The sequence below is a fragment of the Wyeomyia smithii genome, chromosome 3, assembly GCF_029784165.1.
Source record: "Wyeomyia smithii strain HCP4-BCI-WySm-NY-G18 chromosome 3, ASM2978416v1, whole genome shotgun sequence".
In the NCBI taxonomy this organism is placed as follows: Eukaryota; Metazoa; Arthropoda; class Insecta; order Diptera; family Culicidae; genus Wyeomyia; species Wyeomyia smithii.
Window position 1 is genome coordinate 23303519 of NC_073696.1, and position 20948 is coordinate 23324466.

General features: G+C 38.8%; 3 protein-coding genes across 3 annotated transcripts; 2 read left to right on the top strand and 1 right to left on the bottom strand.

The window, feature by feature from the left end:
* The first annotated feature begins 1246 nt into the window (after positions 1-1246).
* LOC129730986 (p21-activated protein kinase-interacting protein 1-like) lies at positions 1247-2820 on the top strand. Its single transcript, XM_055690659.1, has 2 exons — positions 1247-1474; positions 1532-2820. Exons 1-2 carry the CDS (start codon positions 1400-1402, stop codon positions 2705-2707), a joined length of 1251 nt encoding a protein of 416 aa, XP_055546634.1. The 5' UTR covers positions 1247-1399; the 3' UTR covers positions 2708-2820.
* Positions 2821-2981: 161 nt separating this feature from the next.
* Positions 2982-5942, bottom strand: LOC129730985 (putative lipid scramblase CLPTM1). The gene is made up of 3 exons (XM_055690658.1): positions 5582-5942; positions 3814-5440; positions 2982-3716 (listed from the first exon to the last, which is right to left on the bottom strand). The coding sequence occupies exons 1-3, from the start codon at positions 5705-5707 to the stop codon at positions 3394-3396; spliced, it is 2076 nt and encodes a 691-aa protein (XP_055546633.1). The 5' UTR covers positions 5708-5942; the 3' UTR covers positions 2982-3393.
* A 9252-nt stretch (positions 5943-15194) lies between these two features.
* Positions 15195-16085, top strand: LOC129732047 (ubiquitin-60S ribosomal protein L40). The gene is made up of 2 exons (XM_055692512.1): positions 15195-15321; positions 15544-16085. Exon 2 carries the CDS (start codon positions 15553-15555, stop codon positions 15937-15939), a length of 387 nt encoding a protein of 128 aa, XP_055548487.1. The 5' UTR covers positions 15195-15321; positions 15544-15552; the 3' UTR covers positions 15940-16085.
* Positions 16086-20948: the final 4863 nt, after the last annotated feature.

Here is a 20948-nt window from a genome sequence, read left to right on the forward strand (position 1 = left end):
TCGGTACTGTCTTACACATTTTACAGATTTGATCGGTGGTTTTGGCAACTAATTGCATTCGCCGTTTTCACAAATTAGGTCGGTAATAAAGACAGAAAGCAACAACAATTTGATTACTGATCGGTCGGTAGTGGTTTATATTACCGAACGTTTTACCGAGCGCTCAGCTGTTAAAAAGTCGGTGAAAAAAAAAATGAATTCGGTGATTAAATGTAAGTGTGTTATCCAATATTCGTACAAAAAGACCAATTAGAACGAATCGTAACGAAATACTTTTCCCACTTTCGAAACAGGGGGGACATCGTGTAGCTCGATTCGAACGATTTTTGCTATATTTGAGCACGTTACACACTGCCAGTAGAGTGCCTATATATCTTAGACAAGACGCGACAGCTGGCTTCTTATTTTTCTTTTTGTAACGGCCGTCCACCCCGTCGATTTTTTTTTGAACGTTCCATACCGTTGATTCCAGAATGAATATTTTTAACAACTTTTGCAGGTCAATGAAAATAAAACAAATTAAAATTCCAATATATAGGCGAATAATACTCCATTTTTATTTATTATTTTATGTTCAATAAAGCATACTTTTACTATCAAATTTTTTCTTCCCAAGTTTCTTGGTACACAAATTTTAACTTCCTAAGTTTTTGGACTTCAACCAAAATAGTAAAAAACGATTAATCAATGCATTTTTAAAGTTATAACAGTGAAATACATTACTCGGTAATATCATGTACCTTGCATACTTTTGCATCATTATTTATGAACAATTATAATAGCTAAATTATGACTCTCCAGCATCACTGCTTTACAGGGAAAAGTAACCTCGTTGTATTTTCTATGTGACGATTGCGTTATCGGATTCAGCCAATCAGCAGCCCGTTCAAATTGGTTGCATGTAACGGTGACCAGCTGTCGCGTCTTGTCTTAGCTATATATAACGTCTATATCTTTACAGGCACTCTAACTGCCAGTTTTCCTTCGAGCTCAAAAAGAGCTGTCATTGTCATTTGTCCTCTGGCTCATCTATCCCACGAATACGAAAAACAAGACGTAACTCGAGAAGAGATGCGCAATTTCACCCCAGGTTTAATAAAATCAGAAAACAAATTTTTGAATTTAATTCAACCAAACGCATTATTCTTATTTCATGATTTCATGAGAACTAAATTCTGTGTGTAACCATCAACACACCGAAGTTATATTTTACGTAATCTGTAAACATGCCATGCAAACTGTCAAAACAGAAAACAACGTGCTGCTGCTCGGTTCGTTTGAAAATGTACAGTTTATAAAATTACTCGTTATTCGTATTAATTTTCTGGTTTATCACATTTTGAATCAGTGAACAATAAGTAATCTTCCAGTAGTTCGGTAAAAACACCGCGGCGGACAAATGGCCGGCCTCGAGCTGATTATCGGAACGTACGAGGAGTACACAGTGGGCTACAAAGTGGAACCCTTCAAAACTGTGCGTGCTTCAGCTTAACTTGGGATTCTTTTCCTAATATCATCTTATTTATTCTAGGACCCCTCCCGGCAGTACTTGAAGGAAATTTTCTCAACACACAATCACACCGCCTCGGTGCGGGCTCTGGCTAGTCACGGAAAAATCCTAGCCTCCGGAGGAGCGGACGATCGCATTTGCCTGTTTGATCTCGAGCACGGCACACTACGGGATGAAATGCTGCACCACAATGGAACGGTTAACTGTTTAACCTTTTCGCCAGACGGATGCTTTCTGTTCAGTGGCAGCCACGACGGGGCCATTTCGGCTATCAACGTTAAAAAATTAACGGTCGAGAAAACGTGGAAGAATGCGCACAAAAGCGCTGTTCTGTGCATTAGTATCCATCCGCAGGGTAAACTAGCACTTTCGCTTGGAGTCGATATGCAGCTGCGAACGTGGGATTTAGTAACGGGGAGAACGATTTATACGCGTGGTTTGCGTAACGATCCGAAATTCGGCGGTTCTCTATCGTGGGTCGATTGGAGTCCGGACGGATTGCATTTTGCGCTCGTCGGGAACCGAGTGGTGGATGTCATCTCTACGGAAACTACCAAATCGGCACGTACCGTTAGTTGTACAAGTAAACCGATATCTTTTTGTTGGATTTCCGATACGGAAATCGCCGTTGGATTGGACGATGGACACTTGCTGATGTTTGGTATTGCCGCTGGAGAGCAAGATGAACCGGAGAAGATTAAAGCTTACGAGTCGCGGTTGAAAGCGATAGCAGTTGTCGGAGATTATTTGGCTACGGCGTCTAGCGCGGGCGATATTAGTCTGTGGAAAATCGATGGAGATGATTTTCGCGAACTTTGCACTACAAACATTGGCTGCCGGCCGACCTGCTTGTTACTGGTGGAAGCCGATCGACTCGGACTGCACCAGTATCTGAAACAGGTGGAAGATAGTAAGGAGGAATTGAAACAGCAACTGAAGACTATTCGATCGGTTGAAAAGGTGACGGTTGAGTATGAGGATTCGCTACAGGAGGACGGTGATTCGATTGAGCAGAAAAAGAAACGGAAGAAAAAACGGCAGCCAGAGGAAAGTGGTATTTTTGGGGAATCGTCGAGTGAGAAGAAAAAGCAAAAAACTAATGTTTTGCAATTGAAGCCAACAAGCAGTGCCAAGAAAAAGAACAAAAAAGTTGCTAACCGAAGCTCAATTGGAGTATGGGACGAGGAGGACATCTGAGAGGCGTAAGAGAAATAAAATGTTTTGTTATTGTACCAGAGATAGTGTCTTTCTTGTGAAGACATTGAAAACGATTCAATAAATAGGTTGTGAAAGTCTCATGTTTTTTGAAAGCTTGTTTTTGGTCTATGTCACCTAAACTGCCGCGCAGTTTTTTTTTAAACTGACTATTAAACCTGCACTTGACAGCGCGATGAGATGAAAAAATGCCACCAAAAAAGTTCCACGTCAGCCACAATGACTGTGATACTTTTTTATTCTCTACAAGCAATCATTTTATAGTTTATTCATTATTTATTTATATCGCATAACTCTTTCCTTCTAACTCTCCCGGTACAGATATAACACTCATTTGTTCGTCAATGCAGTGACGATTCAATATGGTCAGCTAATTTTTTGATCAAATATCGGTCGGTTTGCGTTTATGTACTACAATACAGCAGTGGTAATCCTTGCTAGGAAGCCTATCGTCTCGAAAAAGTGTCACTACTTAAACTCTACTAGTAGCTATCAAACAGAACCTGCGGTTTTCTTGCCGATTACCGTTCTTTTTCTCTCTCGCTCTCGCTAGTGTTTAGACAATAAAACAACAGAATTTTTTTAAATAGTATGTACGTACGGTACCCCGACTTGCGGATGATTTACATTTAGCTATTTAGCTTATTTTCTATAGGTTAGCGGGCGCTTTAGTCCGACTTTTTCCCACCGACGGCCGGTTGGGCCTCATTCGGGGTACTTTTGGGCGAGGCGTTCTTTTTGTTCTTACGCTTTCGAGCACCAGCAGCGTTTGGCGATGACGGCTGACTTCTGGATTCGTCCGAAGATGTCCCTCCGCCGACGGCGGGCGGGACGGCAACCCCGTTGGCAGTTCCGTCGGTCAGCGCATTCGACTGCTTCGTTTCGGCGTCACGCTTCTCCAACATCTCCGCCGAAAAACCAAACTCATTGATGCGCTTTGTGTCCACCTTGTAGATCCAGCGTTGATAGAGGAAGATGAAGAAGACGATATCTATGACGAGGGAGGGAAAAGAGATTAGTTCGTTGCTGATAAGAGTAATTTACAAGTGTATTATAATCAAATTTCTTTGTGATTTCTCGAGACTCACCATCGCGGAAGCACCCAATCCGATACATGGTAGGCATTTTGATCACAAATGCAAAGATGTCATCAATGAAGGTATTCAGGAACTTGTAGGTCATCATGCGCCACGGTAAGTGGGCCACCGATTTCATTTTGTAGTTGATAAATAGCTGTGGCGTCATCATGATGAAGCCAAATGTGAGCAGATAACCGTACAGCATGTTCAGCACGAATGAATACCAGCCTTTGTGCTCCTGATAGATGACGGAATAAACGCCGTAGGCCAGCAGCAGCGGGAAGCACAGCCAGCTGAGATATTTGAAGGCGAGATTATCGTACTGCTTGGTGCTGGACTCGACATACGAGCCCTTGTCGGAGAAACTTATCCGTGGGAGAAAACCTAAAACGAGATGCTCCCGGGTCACATTTATGTTGACAACCTTCTGAATTTTCCACACCTCGATACCAAGCCCAACGAAGCAACTAATTTTGATCATGAAATTCGTCTCGTTATCCAGTACGTATAGCAGTACGATTAACGATTGAAAAACGTTAAAGAAAACCGAACGCACCGAGAGTCCTTCCAACGATTTCCGGTTGTTCCAAAATTGAATATCATTTTTAAAGGCGAGTAACTCAAAAATACTGTGCAAAATAGAAACGGCAATCGTAATTCCCAGCAAGTAGGGATTAGTTTCAAGTAAAGTTTCCTTCAAAGAATCTTGATCTTCATCGGACTCGGAACCTCCGGCTAGGGCTTCTCCGAAAATATTGTTAGTCCACTTGTTGCGCATTGTCTGTGCCGCATACAATTGCCACTTAAATAGTGACAACGGTTGGTAGCTCAAGTTCAATTCCAGAACTGGTGTCGAGCTGTTAATAGGCATATATTCCCGCAACATATTCCAATAGTCGTTGTAGAAAACAACCGGTAAATAAGTCTGACCCCCTGGTAGGAACTTGATGTACTCATCCAACGGCGGAGGAACCGATCCTTTAGCCCAATTCGTCTGATCCGTCACCAAATTGATCGTCAAATTCGGATGCCAATGAGCGACTATTCGATCTTCCACCAGTGCATTGTCCAGTTCTTTCTCGAACTTCTCCTTCTCCCCAGCCAACAAATTGTGCGTTTTAACTTTCTTAATTTTTTTGTACTTGCTCAACATTGCGCTGGCATAGCCCATATTCTTCCCGGCATAATCGCTACCGGCTGCCGGATTCGGACTCTGGCCGGCCTTCGTCACGTAGGTATGCAGATAAATCGACCCATTGTTCATCAGCCGCTCCGAAGCTTTGATCTGAGTGTTGACCGTGAAAATTCCATCCCCATTCCGGCCACCATACCAATCACCGTACATGAGATCTTCCTGCAACCAGACGAGGGCATTCGGATCGGCGAAATCGACCTGCGTCGGATCTTCCGAGATGTACACATGCAAATCGAACATGGTTCCATTGTCGAAGAGATTCCAAGCGATAATCTTGCTCTTGCCGGGAGCGTTGTTTTTGTTAACCTCGGCATCCGAAGCCGGCCGTCGGAAGAATGACGAAATAAAGTAGATTATTAAAGCACGCAGAATCAGCGATTTCGTGATGGCAAAAAATGATTCCATTTTGGATGGTTGCTGTTGCTGCTGCTGTGGTTGACCCTGAGAGCGAAGACGTAAAAAAATCGTATTTAATCTAAAAATTACAGACTAACTCATTAGCACTCATTAGTTGCACGATTGGTTACAAAGTTTCACAAACTCAAAAGCGTTCGGAATAGTGAAATATTGTGAATTACTCACGGCATTAGCGGCTTGATTGTTCGTGGCCAACAAGGGCTGTCCTTCACCTGACTGCTCGGTTGCTGCGTGACCTGGTTCACCACCTCCGCCACCACCACCACCTGTATCGTTCCGTTGTTCTGGCATTGTGACCACTCTTTTCCTCTATAAGATCAGTTAATTCTCAATTAAACAATCTTTCATAACGCACCTGGAACTGCGTTGCACCGAAAGACACTCTCGTTTGAGTGCCGTTCAATTTTCGACTAATTGATTAATAATTACTGTTAGATAGAGAATTCCAACTGAGATAACCACCAAATTGATGAAAGAAAACTGCACTCTGCAGACGCAGACAGCTGAGAGGGTGAAAAAATTAATCGCACCACTTTGACGTTTGGATGACATATCCGAAAATCTCGTGTCGCTGCTGGCTGATGAGGTGCGCACGAGGGGCTACTGCGAAGATTACAATGCTTTGAGCTGATAGTTTTATACGTTTTACAAGTTTTCTCAATATACCTTTTTGCTCGAGAAAAAAGAGGAAAGTTTGGAATTACTTCTAAGCGTGTAGCACCTTAATAATTGCATAAAAGTAGTAACTTTCTAATAGTTCAGTTAATCAACATAAAAAAAACACGTTTGTTCATAAGTAATACCAATTATTTGTGGAGTAATGGCCGTTTCCACGAATCGCTTTTTTGCCAGGGCTATACCATAAACGTCAAATCCGATATAAAGGCGCGTTACCAAATTTTATAGCGGTACCACTGACATTGTGGTACCACTGACGTCGCGGTACCTGCACTGAAACAGCAAGACACGATAAGATTTGTCAGTGATGACAATCATTATTGTGATAATTTTGGTAACACCATTTACCCGGTAATATATCTTCATGTTAGAACTGCTGTTCCACGCATAACTGTCCCATGTTCCGAAACGGACAGCTGAGAAAAATGCGATTGAAGATTTGAAAAGTATTTGCCATCTGAGGCATATTAAAAAACAATTTCGTGATTGAAATTGCCTTAAAGACCAACATGAAATTCCACTTATAACAGTCCCACTGGGAATAGGGTTTTTTAGGGGTATGTATATTATTTTTTCTTTTGATAAAAAATGTCAAAGAAATTCATTTTCTACTGCTTTATTTTAATTTTTAACAGCAAAACTATTGAAAAAAATCGCTTTCGAATTTTAACAACTGTAATTGATTTTAAGACAAACCCTGCCGTTAAGAAATCATGACACAGGGATGCCAGGTCATATTTCAAATGTCTTTACACTCCATAAAAAAAATTATTCAGTGGGACACTTATGCCTAGAATTATAGGATAAATTGGCAAATTCCACTTATAACAGTCCCACTGTGAATAGGGTGTTTTAGGGGTATGTATATTATTTTTCCTTTTGATAAAAAATGTCAAAGAAATTCATTTTCTACTGCTTTTTTTTAATTTTAACAGCAGAACTATTGAAAAAAATCGATTTCGAATTTTAACAACTGTAATTGATTTTAAGACCAAACCTGCCGTTAAGAAATTATAACACAGGGATGCCAGGTCATATTTCAAATGTCTTTACACTCCATAAAATATATCTCCACACATAAGCAATCTGTAAACACGGTCCGCATTGATTGTTAGCCTCCCAGTGAACACATTCAATCGGGTGCTGTTAACACACCGACTATTATTAGGCTTCTACTTATTCACACGAGCTCTGATGTCTTCGAAATAAGGACAAGTCTTCGCATTTGGCATCCCTGTCATAGCATGCGAACCACACAGTAAAAAATCAACACGTTACTGCTAAGTGGATTCCACTTACTTTTGTGCTAATAGATGAAACATTTCATATCTACGTGGAATACACTTGCGTTTCAGTTCACAGCACAAAATCAAGTTACACTTCGGTTTGCCATGTCATGCATACCGAAATCAACCATTTTACACTCAGATTTCAATGCTTACACACGTCAAATACTAAAACACGTTAAAATACCGTGGATTCCAATAAAAATCGATATGGGTCGACATAATACAATGATAAGGTTCGTTTATTAACATTCATATGTAAAGAGCATTAGGAATAAGCGTGTGATTTATTTTCAGTGCAGGGTTATATTTCCACAGATCTGTCATTTTGTGCTGTGGTTATATTTTCTTGCAGCAGAAGTGTCACTTTGTTCACTAATTGCCAGTAAGTGAAAAATTTCAAAAATCCAATTTTTCAGTTCAAAAATCAACGAAAAATCGTAGAGATTTAGGAAAAAAATACGTAGGGCCTACTGAAAGGGGGTCATCGATTAGTATAAGAAAAAGCAGGTATTTTTTCAGATTAAAACCCCCTATTTCACATCGTACCACCAACTCGTGCAAATGACGTTTTAGTTTGTTTGTTTCGTTTATGTCGTGTATTGTGTGCGTCGACTTGTTTCATTTGCCGGAAGTTTCACTTAGAACCGAAAATGAATGTTGCAAGTATACAGAAGAGATGACAGTGATGAATTTGAAGCCTGTATTACACTCTTTGACCATTGGTCAAATATTTGACCTTTTGACATAATGATCAAATTTATTTGATATCATGATTGTTGTTCGCCCGTGTTTGCCACATTAAAAAATTTGAGAGTGACAAACAGTTTTCTTTGACCAAATTTTTATCTGTCAAAAAGTGACAGATATTCGACGCTTGGTCAAAGAGGGCAATACAGTCTTAACAGGTTAGATCTTATCAGCGCATAGTTTTCAGTATTTCTGAACCCTACGCTTCGTAATGATGATATATTAACTAATTGTGGAGATAACTCTAGCGGGACAGTTATGCGTGGAAACTCAACAATGAGACAAACAGACTTGGTATTTTTTGAAACATTTTTAGAACAAGAAATTATTGTTTATAACAAAATGGTCGAGAAAAATCATTATTCGTATAATTCGAGTAGTTGAAAAATAAGATCTATCAAAGTTAAAATTGCCGAGCAGCTTAGTGTTCATAGAACGACGTTTCGCCAAATTCACGCCGAAATTTTTACCATTGTAACAAATCGAAAAAGCACACTTAACCTGCATTGTATCATTTGAATAATTTAGCCGTTGGAAAGAAATACGAGTCAAAATAAATTACTTTCTTTCTCGAATCATTAGAATCGGTCACATTTTCATGAAGCCATAATTCGGAATACTACAAGGTATGCAGCCCTAGGGTTGTATGAAGTGGTGACGTGGTATTAAACACTGTGGTTAGAGATATCTTTAGTTAAAAAGGAGAGAACACAGACAGATGTACAAGCAAGAACAACATTGATCGAAAATTCCTTGCAAATTTCCAAAGAGAATTGCGATATAAATCACTTGTACACTAGCGCCGCATGGTGACCATATTGTACAACAATTTTTTTTGGATGGTGAACGAGGTTGGCGTATTCAAACCCAATTGCTAGTTCTAAAATGTTTACACAAGTTTGGAACTAAGCTTTGATGTCTGTCTGCGGTTAAAGTGATCGCAGACAGAATCAATTCGTTTGTTCTGAAAATAATTTCGAAGCTATTAACCAGGTTCATTTCAGAAGATATGTAAAACAAAATTATCAACATGTTCCAGCAAATAATCGTAGCAATCTACAATTACAACGAAGTTAAAGCTTAAAAACACTAATGTTTGTTACGGAGACAGCTAATATACATATATTATTTGTTAAGTTAAAAATAAAAAAATATCATCTAACATCTTTAGTAAATAGTTATAAAAGATAAAATTAATAAAAATAACTTTAAACTTATAACCGTTGCTAAAATGTTCAATTCTTGTTGAGTGGTTTTTGTGGTTATCATATGCATGAGATAAACCTTTCATCATCATCAGCAGTTTTGCAGTTTTTCCTTGATCGCACGCGGATAGGAGTCACGCACCACTGCAATGATAGACGATGAGGGACCAGTGGTGCTCTACTCCACATATACTATACGGTAGTTTTTATTACGCTTTAACAGCAGGTTTAGAAATTGTTCATGAAGTGGATTGTTTCAAACTTTCTGTCAATTTTTTTTATATTGATACAGAAAATGTCGAAGGGGATTGGTTGGTGTCTATTCATGTCTACACATGAACTACACTTTGCAGCTTGAAAAAAAAAAAAAAACACTTAGTGTTTACATTGGTGTGCAGCTGCCCGCATAATCAATAACCATAAAACGTGCCTAACAACTAGTTCGGGATATAGTCACGGCTGTATGGGCTATCGTTGAACCATATGGATTATAATCCGTTTATGGTTATTGATTATGCGGGTGTCAATTTGTTTTGTTTTTAGTCATAATTAGCGCCAACCACATGCTTCACTTGACGTTCCAGTTAGGTAAACCACAGAGTTAAGTTATGTAAGACTAAAAGAATTAGATTGTTCACAAAAATGAAATAATATTCGAGCATTATTACAATTGATAAAAACTATACCGAGAAATCATCAGTACATCAACAAACTGATATTCGTTACTTACTTGATTAATGCCTAACTGTATCGTGCTCCGGAGATTCCTGATAAAGAGTTCCATCATTATTAACCACTAAGAGCAAGCCCACCAGTGGATAAATTGAAGTTTCTAAAACTAGTTTGGCAACTCCCACCATAACGCGGCAACCGCACCGGGCGTTGCCTAAGACAAGACGTGACAGCTGTTCACCGTTACATTCAACCAATTTGAACCGACTGCTGATTGGCTGAATTCGATAACGCAATCGTCACGTAAAAAATACAACGAGGTTACTTTTCACTGTAAAGCAGTGATGCTGGAGAGTCATAATTTAGCTATTATAATTGTTCATAAATAATGATGCAAAAGTATGCAAGGTACATGATATTACCGAGTAATGTATTTCACTGTTATAACTTTAAAATGCATTGATTAATCGTTTATTACTATTTCGGTTGAAGTCCAAGAAACTTGAAAAGAAAAAAATTGGGTACCAAGAAACTTAGGAAGAAAAAATTTGATAATAGAAGCACAGACTAACAGACGTAACACTGGAACCTAGCTCCATCGCCACAAAAAACGTTCATTTCAAATTTTCAATCGAATAACAGTCATCGCGCGAAAACGTCGTCTGGGGCGCTGTTATGCAATCTCATACATATTTTGTAGTTCACCATTTGACACATGCAGTAACGCTGGCGCTGATGTCGAAATACATGACGCAGCGCGATCACGACAGCAGATGGTGCTAGTGTTACTAACGTAAAGTACTGGAATCATCCAAACGATGATTTTATTGAATATTTGTTCGACATGTTATGTCTGTTAGTCTGTGATAGAAGTATGCTTTATTGAACATAAAATAATAAATAAGAATTGAGTATTATTCGCCTATATATTGCAATTTTAATTTGTTTTATTTTCATTGACCTGCAGAAGTTGTTAAAAATAATCATTCTGGCATCAACGGTATGGAACGTTCAAAAAAATTTCGACGGGGATGACGGCCGTTACGAAAAGAAAAATAAGAAGCCAGCTGTCACGTCTTGTCTTAGGGCGTTGCTATGTTGGTTTGGGAAATAGCAATCCTCACCTCGGGTAGTAGCTAGTTATTAAATTTGGCAACGCGATAGCAACGTGCCGCATCGTTGCTATTTGATGAATAATGTCAAACTGTTGTTTGTTTTGTTGTGGTCGATAGTAAATGTTCGTAACAATATTATGAAAATAATGAGTGTTTCGAACATAGTTGGTCGGCCCCGGAAGGCGAAGCGCTTTGCCTTGGTTAAACACGTCGTAGGACGCAAGTAACGACGTGAACCAGTGAGCCGCTTCATTTTAATTTCGATTGAGCTGAAATTTTGCACTGAGAGTTTTTTTCGGACGGGTAAACATTCATAGTTTTTTTTTTTAATTCGAGATGACCATTTTGGTTGGCACTGTAATCTACACGAAGCATAAAGCTCAAGTCCTCACAAGATTGGTCAACCATGTCATTATTTCAATAAACCTGGAAGGTTTGAGCGAATTGCTTGGGAGTATTATTGACTATTGCTGCTGACTCTTTTGAAGGCATGTTTTTCCCGTTGCGTCTGGTTGTTGAATAAAAAAACCATTTTTCGCATTTACAGCTGTTGTAATCTTCGAAAACAACGTAAGACGAATTTGAAAGCGGCGTCGGAATTGGTCATCGGTGTTTCCGAAAAAAAACATTGTTGAATGCTGGTTGGCAACTTCCTCAGCATAGCGGTCAATATTTCACCGTTTTCCAGGCTGAGAGCCACCCCGAATCTTTCCAAAAATCCTTTTCATACTCGCGTATAAAAACATTTGTTCCGCGAAATCATTTTCTTCGTCACTAGAATCAACCAAATATTCGAGAACAATTTCCGCGTTTTTTTGCTGCAAATTCGCAAATATTAATAGCAAATTGTAGGAATCGAGGCAGCACAAAGTACAAAATACAATTAATGACAGTTCGCCAATTTTAATAGCGAATTTCTTTATTCCTCTGTGTGCGGGCAAAACTGCCGAGGAATAATAAAACGGCATCGCCATTTAAGATGCAAGTAAGAAATAGATGCCAGATAATTGTTTACGAACTTAGCACGTGCGGTGGTGGGTTGAAGCTGACAAATTTTACAGTGCGCTTCGGGCAGCACGGCAGGTCAAAACTGGGTCAAAGTCGAGCAAATAAAGAAGGGTTTTGACAGCAGTTAGTGCGCTTCCAGGTCAAAACGAGGTGAGCTGGTGGAATAAAGAAATTCGCTATAAGTATAATAGTTATTTAAGGCAACGTTGCGGAACGTGCCACGGTCTAACGCAATTACTTTAATTAAACATACAAGGATAAAAAAAAATCCATGCACGCACAAACAAAAAAACCTGCAACAGAATTGTGTTATCGATAATTTGGGAAAACGGAAACAAAGTTAAAACAGAGTTGCTTGAAATGAAGAGGACATTTTATGAAGCAGAAAGAACGCAGATCATTCCGGAAACAATTGACGGACAGATAAACTGGTTAGGCTTCGTACACAATTTATTTATTTATTTATTTATTTCGTCAATCATATATTCAGACTAGTTACAGTAACGCAGTCTCAACCCACCTCCCCCCCCCCTTCATGCGTTACGTTATTTGTGTACGATGCCTTATTACTAGATGCGCAGGATTTCTGGGAAATACGACACACACAAACATTCTGCTAACGCTAGCTAGTGACGGTCTTTAGAGGAATTGGCAACTGCCGGCGGTAAAAAGAAATAGATGAATTGGTAATCCCCAATAGCAACGACCGGTGCGTACATCGGTTGCTATCCAAAATAGCAACGGCCAGCGTTGTGAAAATAGCAACTCAAATGGCAACTCACCGGTGCGCTTGCTCTAAGGCATATTCTTGAATATTTATATTAATTTCCGACATTCTTAATAATTATAATTATTAATTATTTACTGTTCACGCGCGCGATAGGTCGAGATACGAGATACGATGGCGGTATTAATGACCAAAACAAAACAAATTGACAGCGACCTCGGGTATCACCCACACCAATGCAATTACAATTACAATTTACAAGTGTTTTTTTTTCCGGGACGATGTAGCTACATCGCGAAAACCATTTCGACATAATAACAAGAAATATATCATAAAACCCGAATAAACACGGCGTGACAACGTCTTTCTGGCGAAAATTGGCAGTATCTTCTTGAAACCTTCTAATGTGCCTTCTAGCATCTACCACCTTCCACTCACCTGCGCGGAAGGCATCTTAAACTCCGCCCTGTGCACCTGCACAGCTCTTGGTCTTCATACCTTAGTGCCTTCCAATTTTTGTTTATTTATGTTTGTTGCAGGAGAAAATAAAACGACATACTTCCCGGGCAAAACTCGAATCACCAGTGAGCAAAAAAGAATACAACACGGCGTTGGCAGCAGGGTTGCCACATTTATTTCTGTATTTTTTTCCGAAAATATCTGTATGTCTGTATTACGGACCAAAAAATCTGTATTGAGCAAACTAAGAATGTTGCACGAAAAAACCTGCCTTGCCGAATATATATGGAAACAAATCATCATTTTTTGCTTTAGCTTTATATTTCTTGATTTGGTTGGTCAGACGTTTGAGCCTATGCTGCTACACTTGCTACGATTACAAACAAGTGACTTTCAACTGGTATCAAAATCTTCAAAAGAAAAAAGTGCTCATATCTAAGTTTATCTGCTAAACTGCCGCTATTCGCATATCAGTCCTATGTTTTTTGTTTTTTTTTTGCGGAAATGGTTCCATTTTGGCATGCTCTACAAGAGTAGCCATTAAAATCGAGGTTATGGAAATCAAACCTTACTTTTTCAATGGCTATTATTAAAAAACATGCCAAAGTGGACCCATTTTCGCAGAATTTACATAGGACTCGCAACTTTAACATAGGACTATTATGCGAAAAGCGGCAGTAAATAAGTGTAAATTTGTAAAATCTGTATTTTTGGCAATATTCTGTAATTCTGTAATACAGAATGTGTATTGCTTTTTTAGTTCAAAAATCTGTAGAGTACAGAAAAATCTGTATATGTGGCATCCCTGGTTGACAGCGCCTTCGCCATTCGAAGGTCCCGTGTTTACACGGAAGGTAGTCTAAAGCGCTGTAGAAGGCGGTATGCGACCACCTTGTTTGCTAGAAGGCGAAGTTGGAAGGTTCTGATCGAAAGGCGTCCCAACGAAAAGGCGCGAATTCTAATTTTTATGAAGGAGACGTCATTACGCCGTGACGTGTGTATTTGGGCCTTAAGAAGGAAAGCAAAAAGAGTGCAACAACACCGATACTTTGTTATTCGCATACTGACGACGATTTCAACGTCGTTAATACGATTTTAACTGAAACAATAATATCCCGAGAAAATAACATTAAAAAAACTTAAAAGATGCTGTAATTGTACTTAGTTATACCACAGACAAACAGACGTGTCTCTTCGAACGAAAATCCTGAAAAATCTTCGTCCTTATTCGAAACTTTACACTCATGCGCCACCATGTGAGTTTATTGCCTACTAACTTATTTTCGTTAAACGATTTTTGTCATTGCTAATGGGTGTGCACGCTTGCTTAAATGAACACAAGCGGCATTACTGATGGTTTTTGTCTTTGATAATGAATGTGCACGCTTGCTTATAGCGACACTAGCGGCATTATTGCCCACTAAGCAAAATTTCAAAATTATCGTTATTTTTCTGATCGATGAAATCGCCATCGAGTCTGTGGTTATACCATAATTTAACTATGTTTTCCATTGTAAATACATCAATTTTACATCATCATCGTTTTTGCCATTTTTACCATGAAAAAGGGGGTCGTTATGTATCTTAACATCATTTTTTCAGGCATTTTTCCCATACATTTAGAAGTCACTGACAATGTTTTTCGTAGTAAAGTTATTGTCGGTGGTAAATTCAACAACAAAAAACGTTGTTAAACATGGTAATGACAACAATCGTTTGCAAGCTTACAGTAAAAATACCGTGTTTTTATGGTTACAATAAAAAACATTGTCCGCTTACTGTTCTCACCGCAAATTACATCGTAATTTGTTTTTCACAACGCATGGCATACATAGGCCTATTACCGACTCGACGAGGAAATTTCACATCGGCCCACCCCTTGCAATATTGGTTGTCCGCTGAACTGAAATCACCTCAACATTAACTTGACAGCGTACTGACACTTCCAACATCTTGAAATTCTTTTTCACCGATACTCATCTCTGGAGAGACACGTTGAGGAAGAGTAAGTATTTTACTGCTTAATTCTTGGTGTAAAATCTGTTTTTTCAATACGAAATAAGTAAAATGCTACAAATCTAATATTATTTCATAGAAAGCTGTTGCATTCCTTCGTGAATCGCATCCAAAAAGCGTAAATTTCAATTTGTTTTTCTTCCTCGATAGCCTAACCTCAATGTGCACCAGACAATGTTTTTATACAACAACTTTTCTTTTTCATTTTTAGACTCACGAAATGCAGATTTTCGTTAAGACCCTTACGGGCAAGACCATCACCCTCGAGGTCGAGCCGTCAGACACGATCGAGAATGTGAAGGCCAAGATCCAGGACAAGGAAGGCATCCCGCCAGATCAGCAGCGTTTGATCTTCGCTGGCAAGCAGCTGGAGGATGGTCGCACTCTGTCCGACTACAACATCCAGAAGGAGTCCACTCTTCACCTGGTGCTGCGCCTTCGGGGTGGTATCATTGAACCCTCGCTGCGTATTCTGGCCCAGAAGTATAACTGCGACAAGATGATCTGCCGCAAGTGTTACGCTCGGCTGCACCCGAGGGCCACCAACTGCCGCAAGAAGAAGTGCGGACACACCAACAATCTGCGCCCCAAGAAGAAGCTAAAGTAGAGCTTTGGTTGGGCTGTTGGAGTGGAAAAAAGTGTCGGATGGCGAAACGATTTGCGCGTCTGTGTTGGGATATGTTCAAGCGAATTGAAGAGGAAATGTTTCTTCAAGTTAAAGTAAGAAATAAAAGGAAATGTTCTTGAATGTAAGAGCTGTTAAATTGATTTATTTATTGTTGAATGCCTGATTCTTATAAAAGAATGTTTAGTGCAGGTGATTGTCAAACTTTGTAATTAGTTATGTATGGGTTTTTTCAGTCTGGCATTAAGGGGACGAGAAGGTTGTTAAGAAATTTTATATAAAAGGTTGCAGTCGCACGTGGGATATCTATATCTCCACCGCAATTGGCATCGCTGTAGTCAACTAGCATGGTGAATTTTTGTTTGGAATACTCCAACCTTTTCGCGGATGTTGATTTCCCCACCTTGTTTCGACAGTGTCTATAGCTTAAAAATCTTCGTTCTTGCTTGTATTGTACAGAGCTGCAGCTGACCGGACCACAATCAAGTTTTAACCCTTTATAAGGCAGTGGCAACTATATTGCCACCATCGAAAAACCTTTTTTTTTGTTGCACCAAGAATATCGTTAATAAATTTTGCTTGAACAAGGTCTTCTGGGGGTCTCTCGCAGCACTCTAAGTTTTCTTAAACTGCTAGAAGTGTGCAATGTTAATTTGGGGATAAGTTCTACATTTTATTTTCGTTTGACTGAACTTGTGTCGGCTCCTAGCGCAGTTTTCATGGCCTTATAAAGGGTTAAGTCCGTTAATCGTGTGCGCCGTCAAAGTCGTTCCAAAGGTTCGAGGCCCTTGATAATAGACTCGTACTATTCAGGAAAGCCAATCAGTAAAATCAACGCAAGTCAGGAGGTGTCTACCTTAAAACCATGCGAGCTAAGGCTCGTGATCATCAAAAATGAATTTTTCCTGAGCCGCTTGAGATCTAACTTTTTTCATCACTTTCGCAAGGTTTTTTCACTACTTTACTTACATTACTTTACTTTTATGGCAACGGGTAGTTAACAACTGCCGAATTCAGAATCGTCTCCACATCACTCTATCTTAGGCTTGTCTCGAACGCAGAATTCTACACTCGAAGGCTTTCTTCATCGACCATCACTCATGGCTGTAGAGTACCACCGGGAGAATCAGTGTCTAGTCAGGGTTGCCACATTTATATCTGTATTTTTCTTTGAAAATATCTGTATATCTATATCTCGGGCCAAAAAATCTGTATTGAAAATCTGTATCGAGCAAACTCAGAATGTTGGATGGAAAAAATGTTAATTGCAGAACATTTTTGAACAAATTTATTTTTTAAAGTTTTCGTTAATTTAATATTAGTATCTCCTCCTTGGTATACAAAGTAGCTTTCAGCTTTTAAAATTGAGATCATTAGCTTAGGGGCCTTGCAATTTCTGGTTTCAACTATATACTCAAAGTATGCGTTCTCAGCAAGCAGAAGAGTGTGGAGTTATTTAAAAAAATCTCACAAATGATCTGTAATAGAAACTTGACCATCCCGCTTAATGGTGTTCAACAGCTCACACTAAGTTAAGTCATTTGTTTCAATAAACCTTCCGGTCAAAAAGTTTTTTTCAAGTGTGCGAAATTCGTTAGACAGCCCTTGTCAGTCAGTTACTGTTACGAACTTGAGAAATTGTCGCATCAAATCGTTTAAATTCTTCATTTTTACGAACGATTTAAGATTACTCAAAACAATTTTAACAACAGGATCGGTGAAATTGCACCTTTTTGTGATTTGTTTTACGAATTTTGAACAGGAATCCTGACAAATATTTCGAAACGTTCGTTTTCGCGCTTCGTTCAAGTCACATTCCACTTCTTCTTCATCGATACCTATAGGTCTTATAAGACAAGACGTGACAGCTGGTCACCGTTACATTCAACCAATTTGAACCGGCTGCTAATTGGCTGAATTCGATAACGCAATCGTCACGTAGAAAATACAACGAGGTTACTTTTCACTGTACAGCAGTGATGCTGGAGAGTCATAATTTAGCTATTATAATTGTTCATAAATAATGATGCAAAAGTATGCAAGGTACATGATATTACCGAGTAATGTATTTCACCGTTATAACTTTAAAAATGCATTGATTAATCGTTTATTACTATTTCGGTTGAAGTCCAAGAAACTTAGAAAGAAAAAATTTGGGAACCAAGAAACTTAGTCAGAAAAAATTTGATAATAGAAGTATGCTTTATTGAACATAAAATAATAAATAAGAATTGAGTATTATTCGTCTACCCAAGTAACCAAAAGTTCGGATAAAAGTAGAATTCATAGACTAATCAGCCAATCCAACGATCGAACGAATAGAATTCTATTCTGCTCAATTTTTAAGTAATTAACCGTACTTTCAAGTTCGCATTTGTTGAATAAACTACGAGTAGCATGCAAAGCAGCTTCTAAACCGAACTAGAAAGTTCACATCAAGTTCGGATAGGTCACTGGACAGAGCGCTATTCAGCTTGAAAAGAAAACTTCAAAAAACTTAAAATAAAAATCAATTTGCAATTTTTCAATTCCTTCACTCATTATTCGTGTTGGTATAATCCCATGATAATCATTTACTGAAGAAATCTAGATCAGAAGAATAATTGCCTGGCTCCATTTATTATTATTAAATTTCATTTTTTTGGCAACTTACTACACCAAGCTTCGAACTCGAGTCCTCCCTCTCTGAAGCCTAGATTCATACCACTGCTCCGTTTCCGCTATATGAGATCAGCATCGATTTTACTCGATGTGCTGATTTCTCTTCGTTACCTACACGTTCATGGCTAGGAACATACCGGGTCTCTCTTTCAGCTTGAAAGTTCAGATAAAGTACAGTTCAGATCCTCATGCGAACTAGGAAGTTCAGAAAAGGCTGACGCGGAACTTTTTCTGAACTTTCAAGTTCAGAAAAAGTACACGCGGAACGCAATGTGAACTTAAGTCTGACAGTTCTCTAGTTTGTTTTGATTTCACTGCAGTTTGTTGATAATGTAATTGAAAAAGGTTGTGTACGAAATATTTTCCTTTATTGAAAATTTATTCTAGTAAGCAGTACATTTATACAAAATATGATAAATGATCAAGATCGATAAAAACTTTTTAGATTAATAGATATGCTGTTTGCCGTAGTCGAAAACTCTCGGTGGTGTCCGAGAAATGGATTCGGACCTCCAGAACCGGCATGCTGTGGCCGAACGTAAAAAACACTCATGATTTGGACAAAATGCTCAGGAATAAAAACATCACGTGCAAACAAGTGTCAAACGGGAATTCACAGCTTACACCCGGCTTAATTTTTCTGTTGATCTGCACATTTCTGGAATCTGAACTCATAATTGATTTCCTGTAAGATAGCAAAAGAAAGGGTTTAGATAGAGAAAGCCTTTAAACACCCTAATATTACCTATTGGAATAATAGCTTTGGTTTCCTTTTGCCGTTTATTTAGATAAAAAAAAATCCGATGATAATAAAATAAACCACTTTCCTTTATTGTTTTTAAAAAACTCATTTTTCATCACTAGTCCTGGAGCAAACTTCACTTTCGCCAAGGCCGAGTAGGAACTTATCATGAACTTTAAAGTAGAAATGAAGTATGACATAGACCTCTCCTGAACTTTCGTGCTGATGAAAAGTACGGATAAAATGCTAACCGAACTTTAATTTCCGATGGTTTGTGAAGTTCACGTGTGAACTTCATGTGTACTTTAAGGTTCTAATGAAGAGTAGTAAGCAGCTTCTACTGAACTTTCGTGCTGATTAGAAGTACGGATAAAATGCTAACCGAACTTTAATTTCCGATGGTTTGTGAAGTTCACGTGTGAATTTTATGTGAACTTTAAGGTTCCAATAAAGGGGAACAAGCAGCTTCTCATGAACTTTCAAGTTGCTTTCAGGTATTGACGGTACTTTATTTAGAATGAAGTTCGGTTTGTGAGTAATGTGTCCTGTTGTTCAGCAAGAAAGTTCCACGGAACCAAATCTGAACCTTATGTGAACTTCTAAGTTCGTGTGTTAAGTGAAATTCGAGCTTCTGGTTGCTTGGGTATATATTGCAATTTTAATTTGTTTTATTTTCATTGACCTGCACAAGTTGTTAAAAATAATCATTCTGGCATCAACGGTATGGAACGTTCAAAATAATTTCGACGGGGATGACGGCCGTTACGAAAAGAAAAATAAGAAGCCAGCTGTCGCGTCTTGTCTTCGACCGATACCTGCATAATCCTGATGTTGTTTTCTTTACAAACCTTTGAAAATCGTATAATCGAATTCCACCTTTGAATTGATTTCAGTTCGTCGGTATAACAAAAAAAAATCTGTAAAATCTGTATTTCTGGCATTATTCTGTAGTTCTGTAATACAAATTCTGTATTGCTTTTTCAGTTCAAAAATCTGTAAAATACAGAAAAATCTGTATATGTGGCATCCCTGTGTCTAGTGGAGCGCAAATTTCGTGCAAACATGCATGCTGCGGGATCTCAGCTAGCTGCGTCCTGTTTGCGGCTGCTAATCTTTCTCATCACATCGCGGTTAACATCGTTATCACACGTCACGAGAGCACCAAGGTACAAAATTTGTTGACTACTTCACCGATGGGGATCTAACACAGTCTCGTAACAGAAGCATTTGGCATGTAACGTAACAGTTACTCATTCCCGGTTTTGAAAAATTCGGCATGCTCCTCAATTTGTTTCCTGTTTTTGTTGACCGCTTTATCCTCATCGCTGCGAAGTGACACTTCGAAATGTTGTTAACAACGCATAGCAACCAACAACCACTCGCACAGTATTGCTGACTAGAGACTGTGTTATAAAGAGATACGCAAAGAGAAAAGCAGTAAATATGGCAACCCACTGCATATTTTTTATTTTAAACAATTCTGGCAACCACATTTATTTTCGCATGACTTTTCATACGCACTAGAAAGTGTAATGAAATTTCTAAACTTTGTAAGGATATATTACTGAGTTTCCATGCTTGTTCATAC

Coding starts and splice junctions, on each gene's coding strand:
- LOC129730986 (XM_055690659.1), top strand. CDS start 1,400: ATGGCCGGCCTCGAGCTGATTATCGGAACGTACGAGGAGTACACAGTG. Junction 1,475..1,531: donor AAGTGGAACCCTTCAAAACT/GTGCGTGCTTCA, acceptor TATTTATTCTAG/GACCCCTCCCGGCAGTACTT.
- LOC129730985 (XM_055690658.1), bottom strand. CDS start 5,707: ATGCCAGAACAACGGAACGATACAGGTGGTGGTGGTGGCGGAGGTGGT. Junction 5,441..5,581: donor ACAATCAAGCCGCTAATGCC/GTGAGTAATTCA, acceptor CTTCGCTCTCAG/GGTCAACCACAGCAGCAGCA. Junction 3,717..3,813: donor GATTGGGTGCTTCCGCGATG/GTGAGTCTCGAG, acceptor CCCTCGTCATAG/ATATCGTCTTCTTCATCTTC.
- LOC129732047 (XM_055692512.1), top strand. CDS start 15,553: ATGCAGATTTTCGTTAAGACCCTTACGGGCAAGACCATCACCCTCGAG.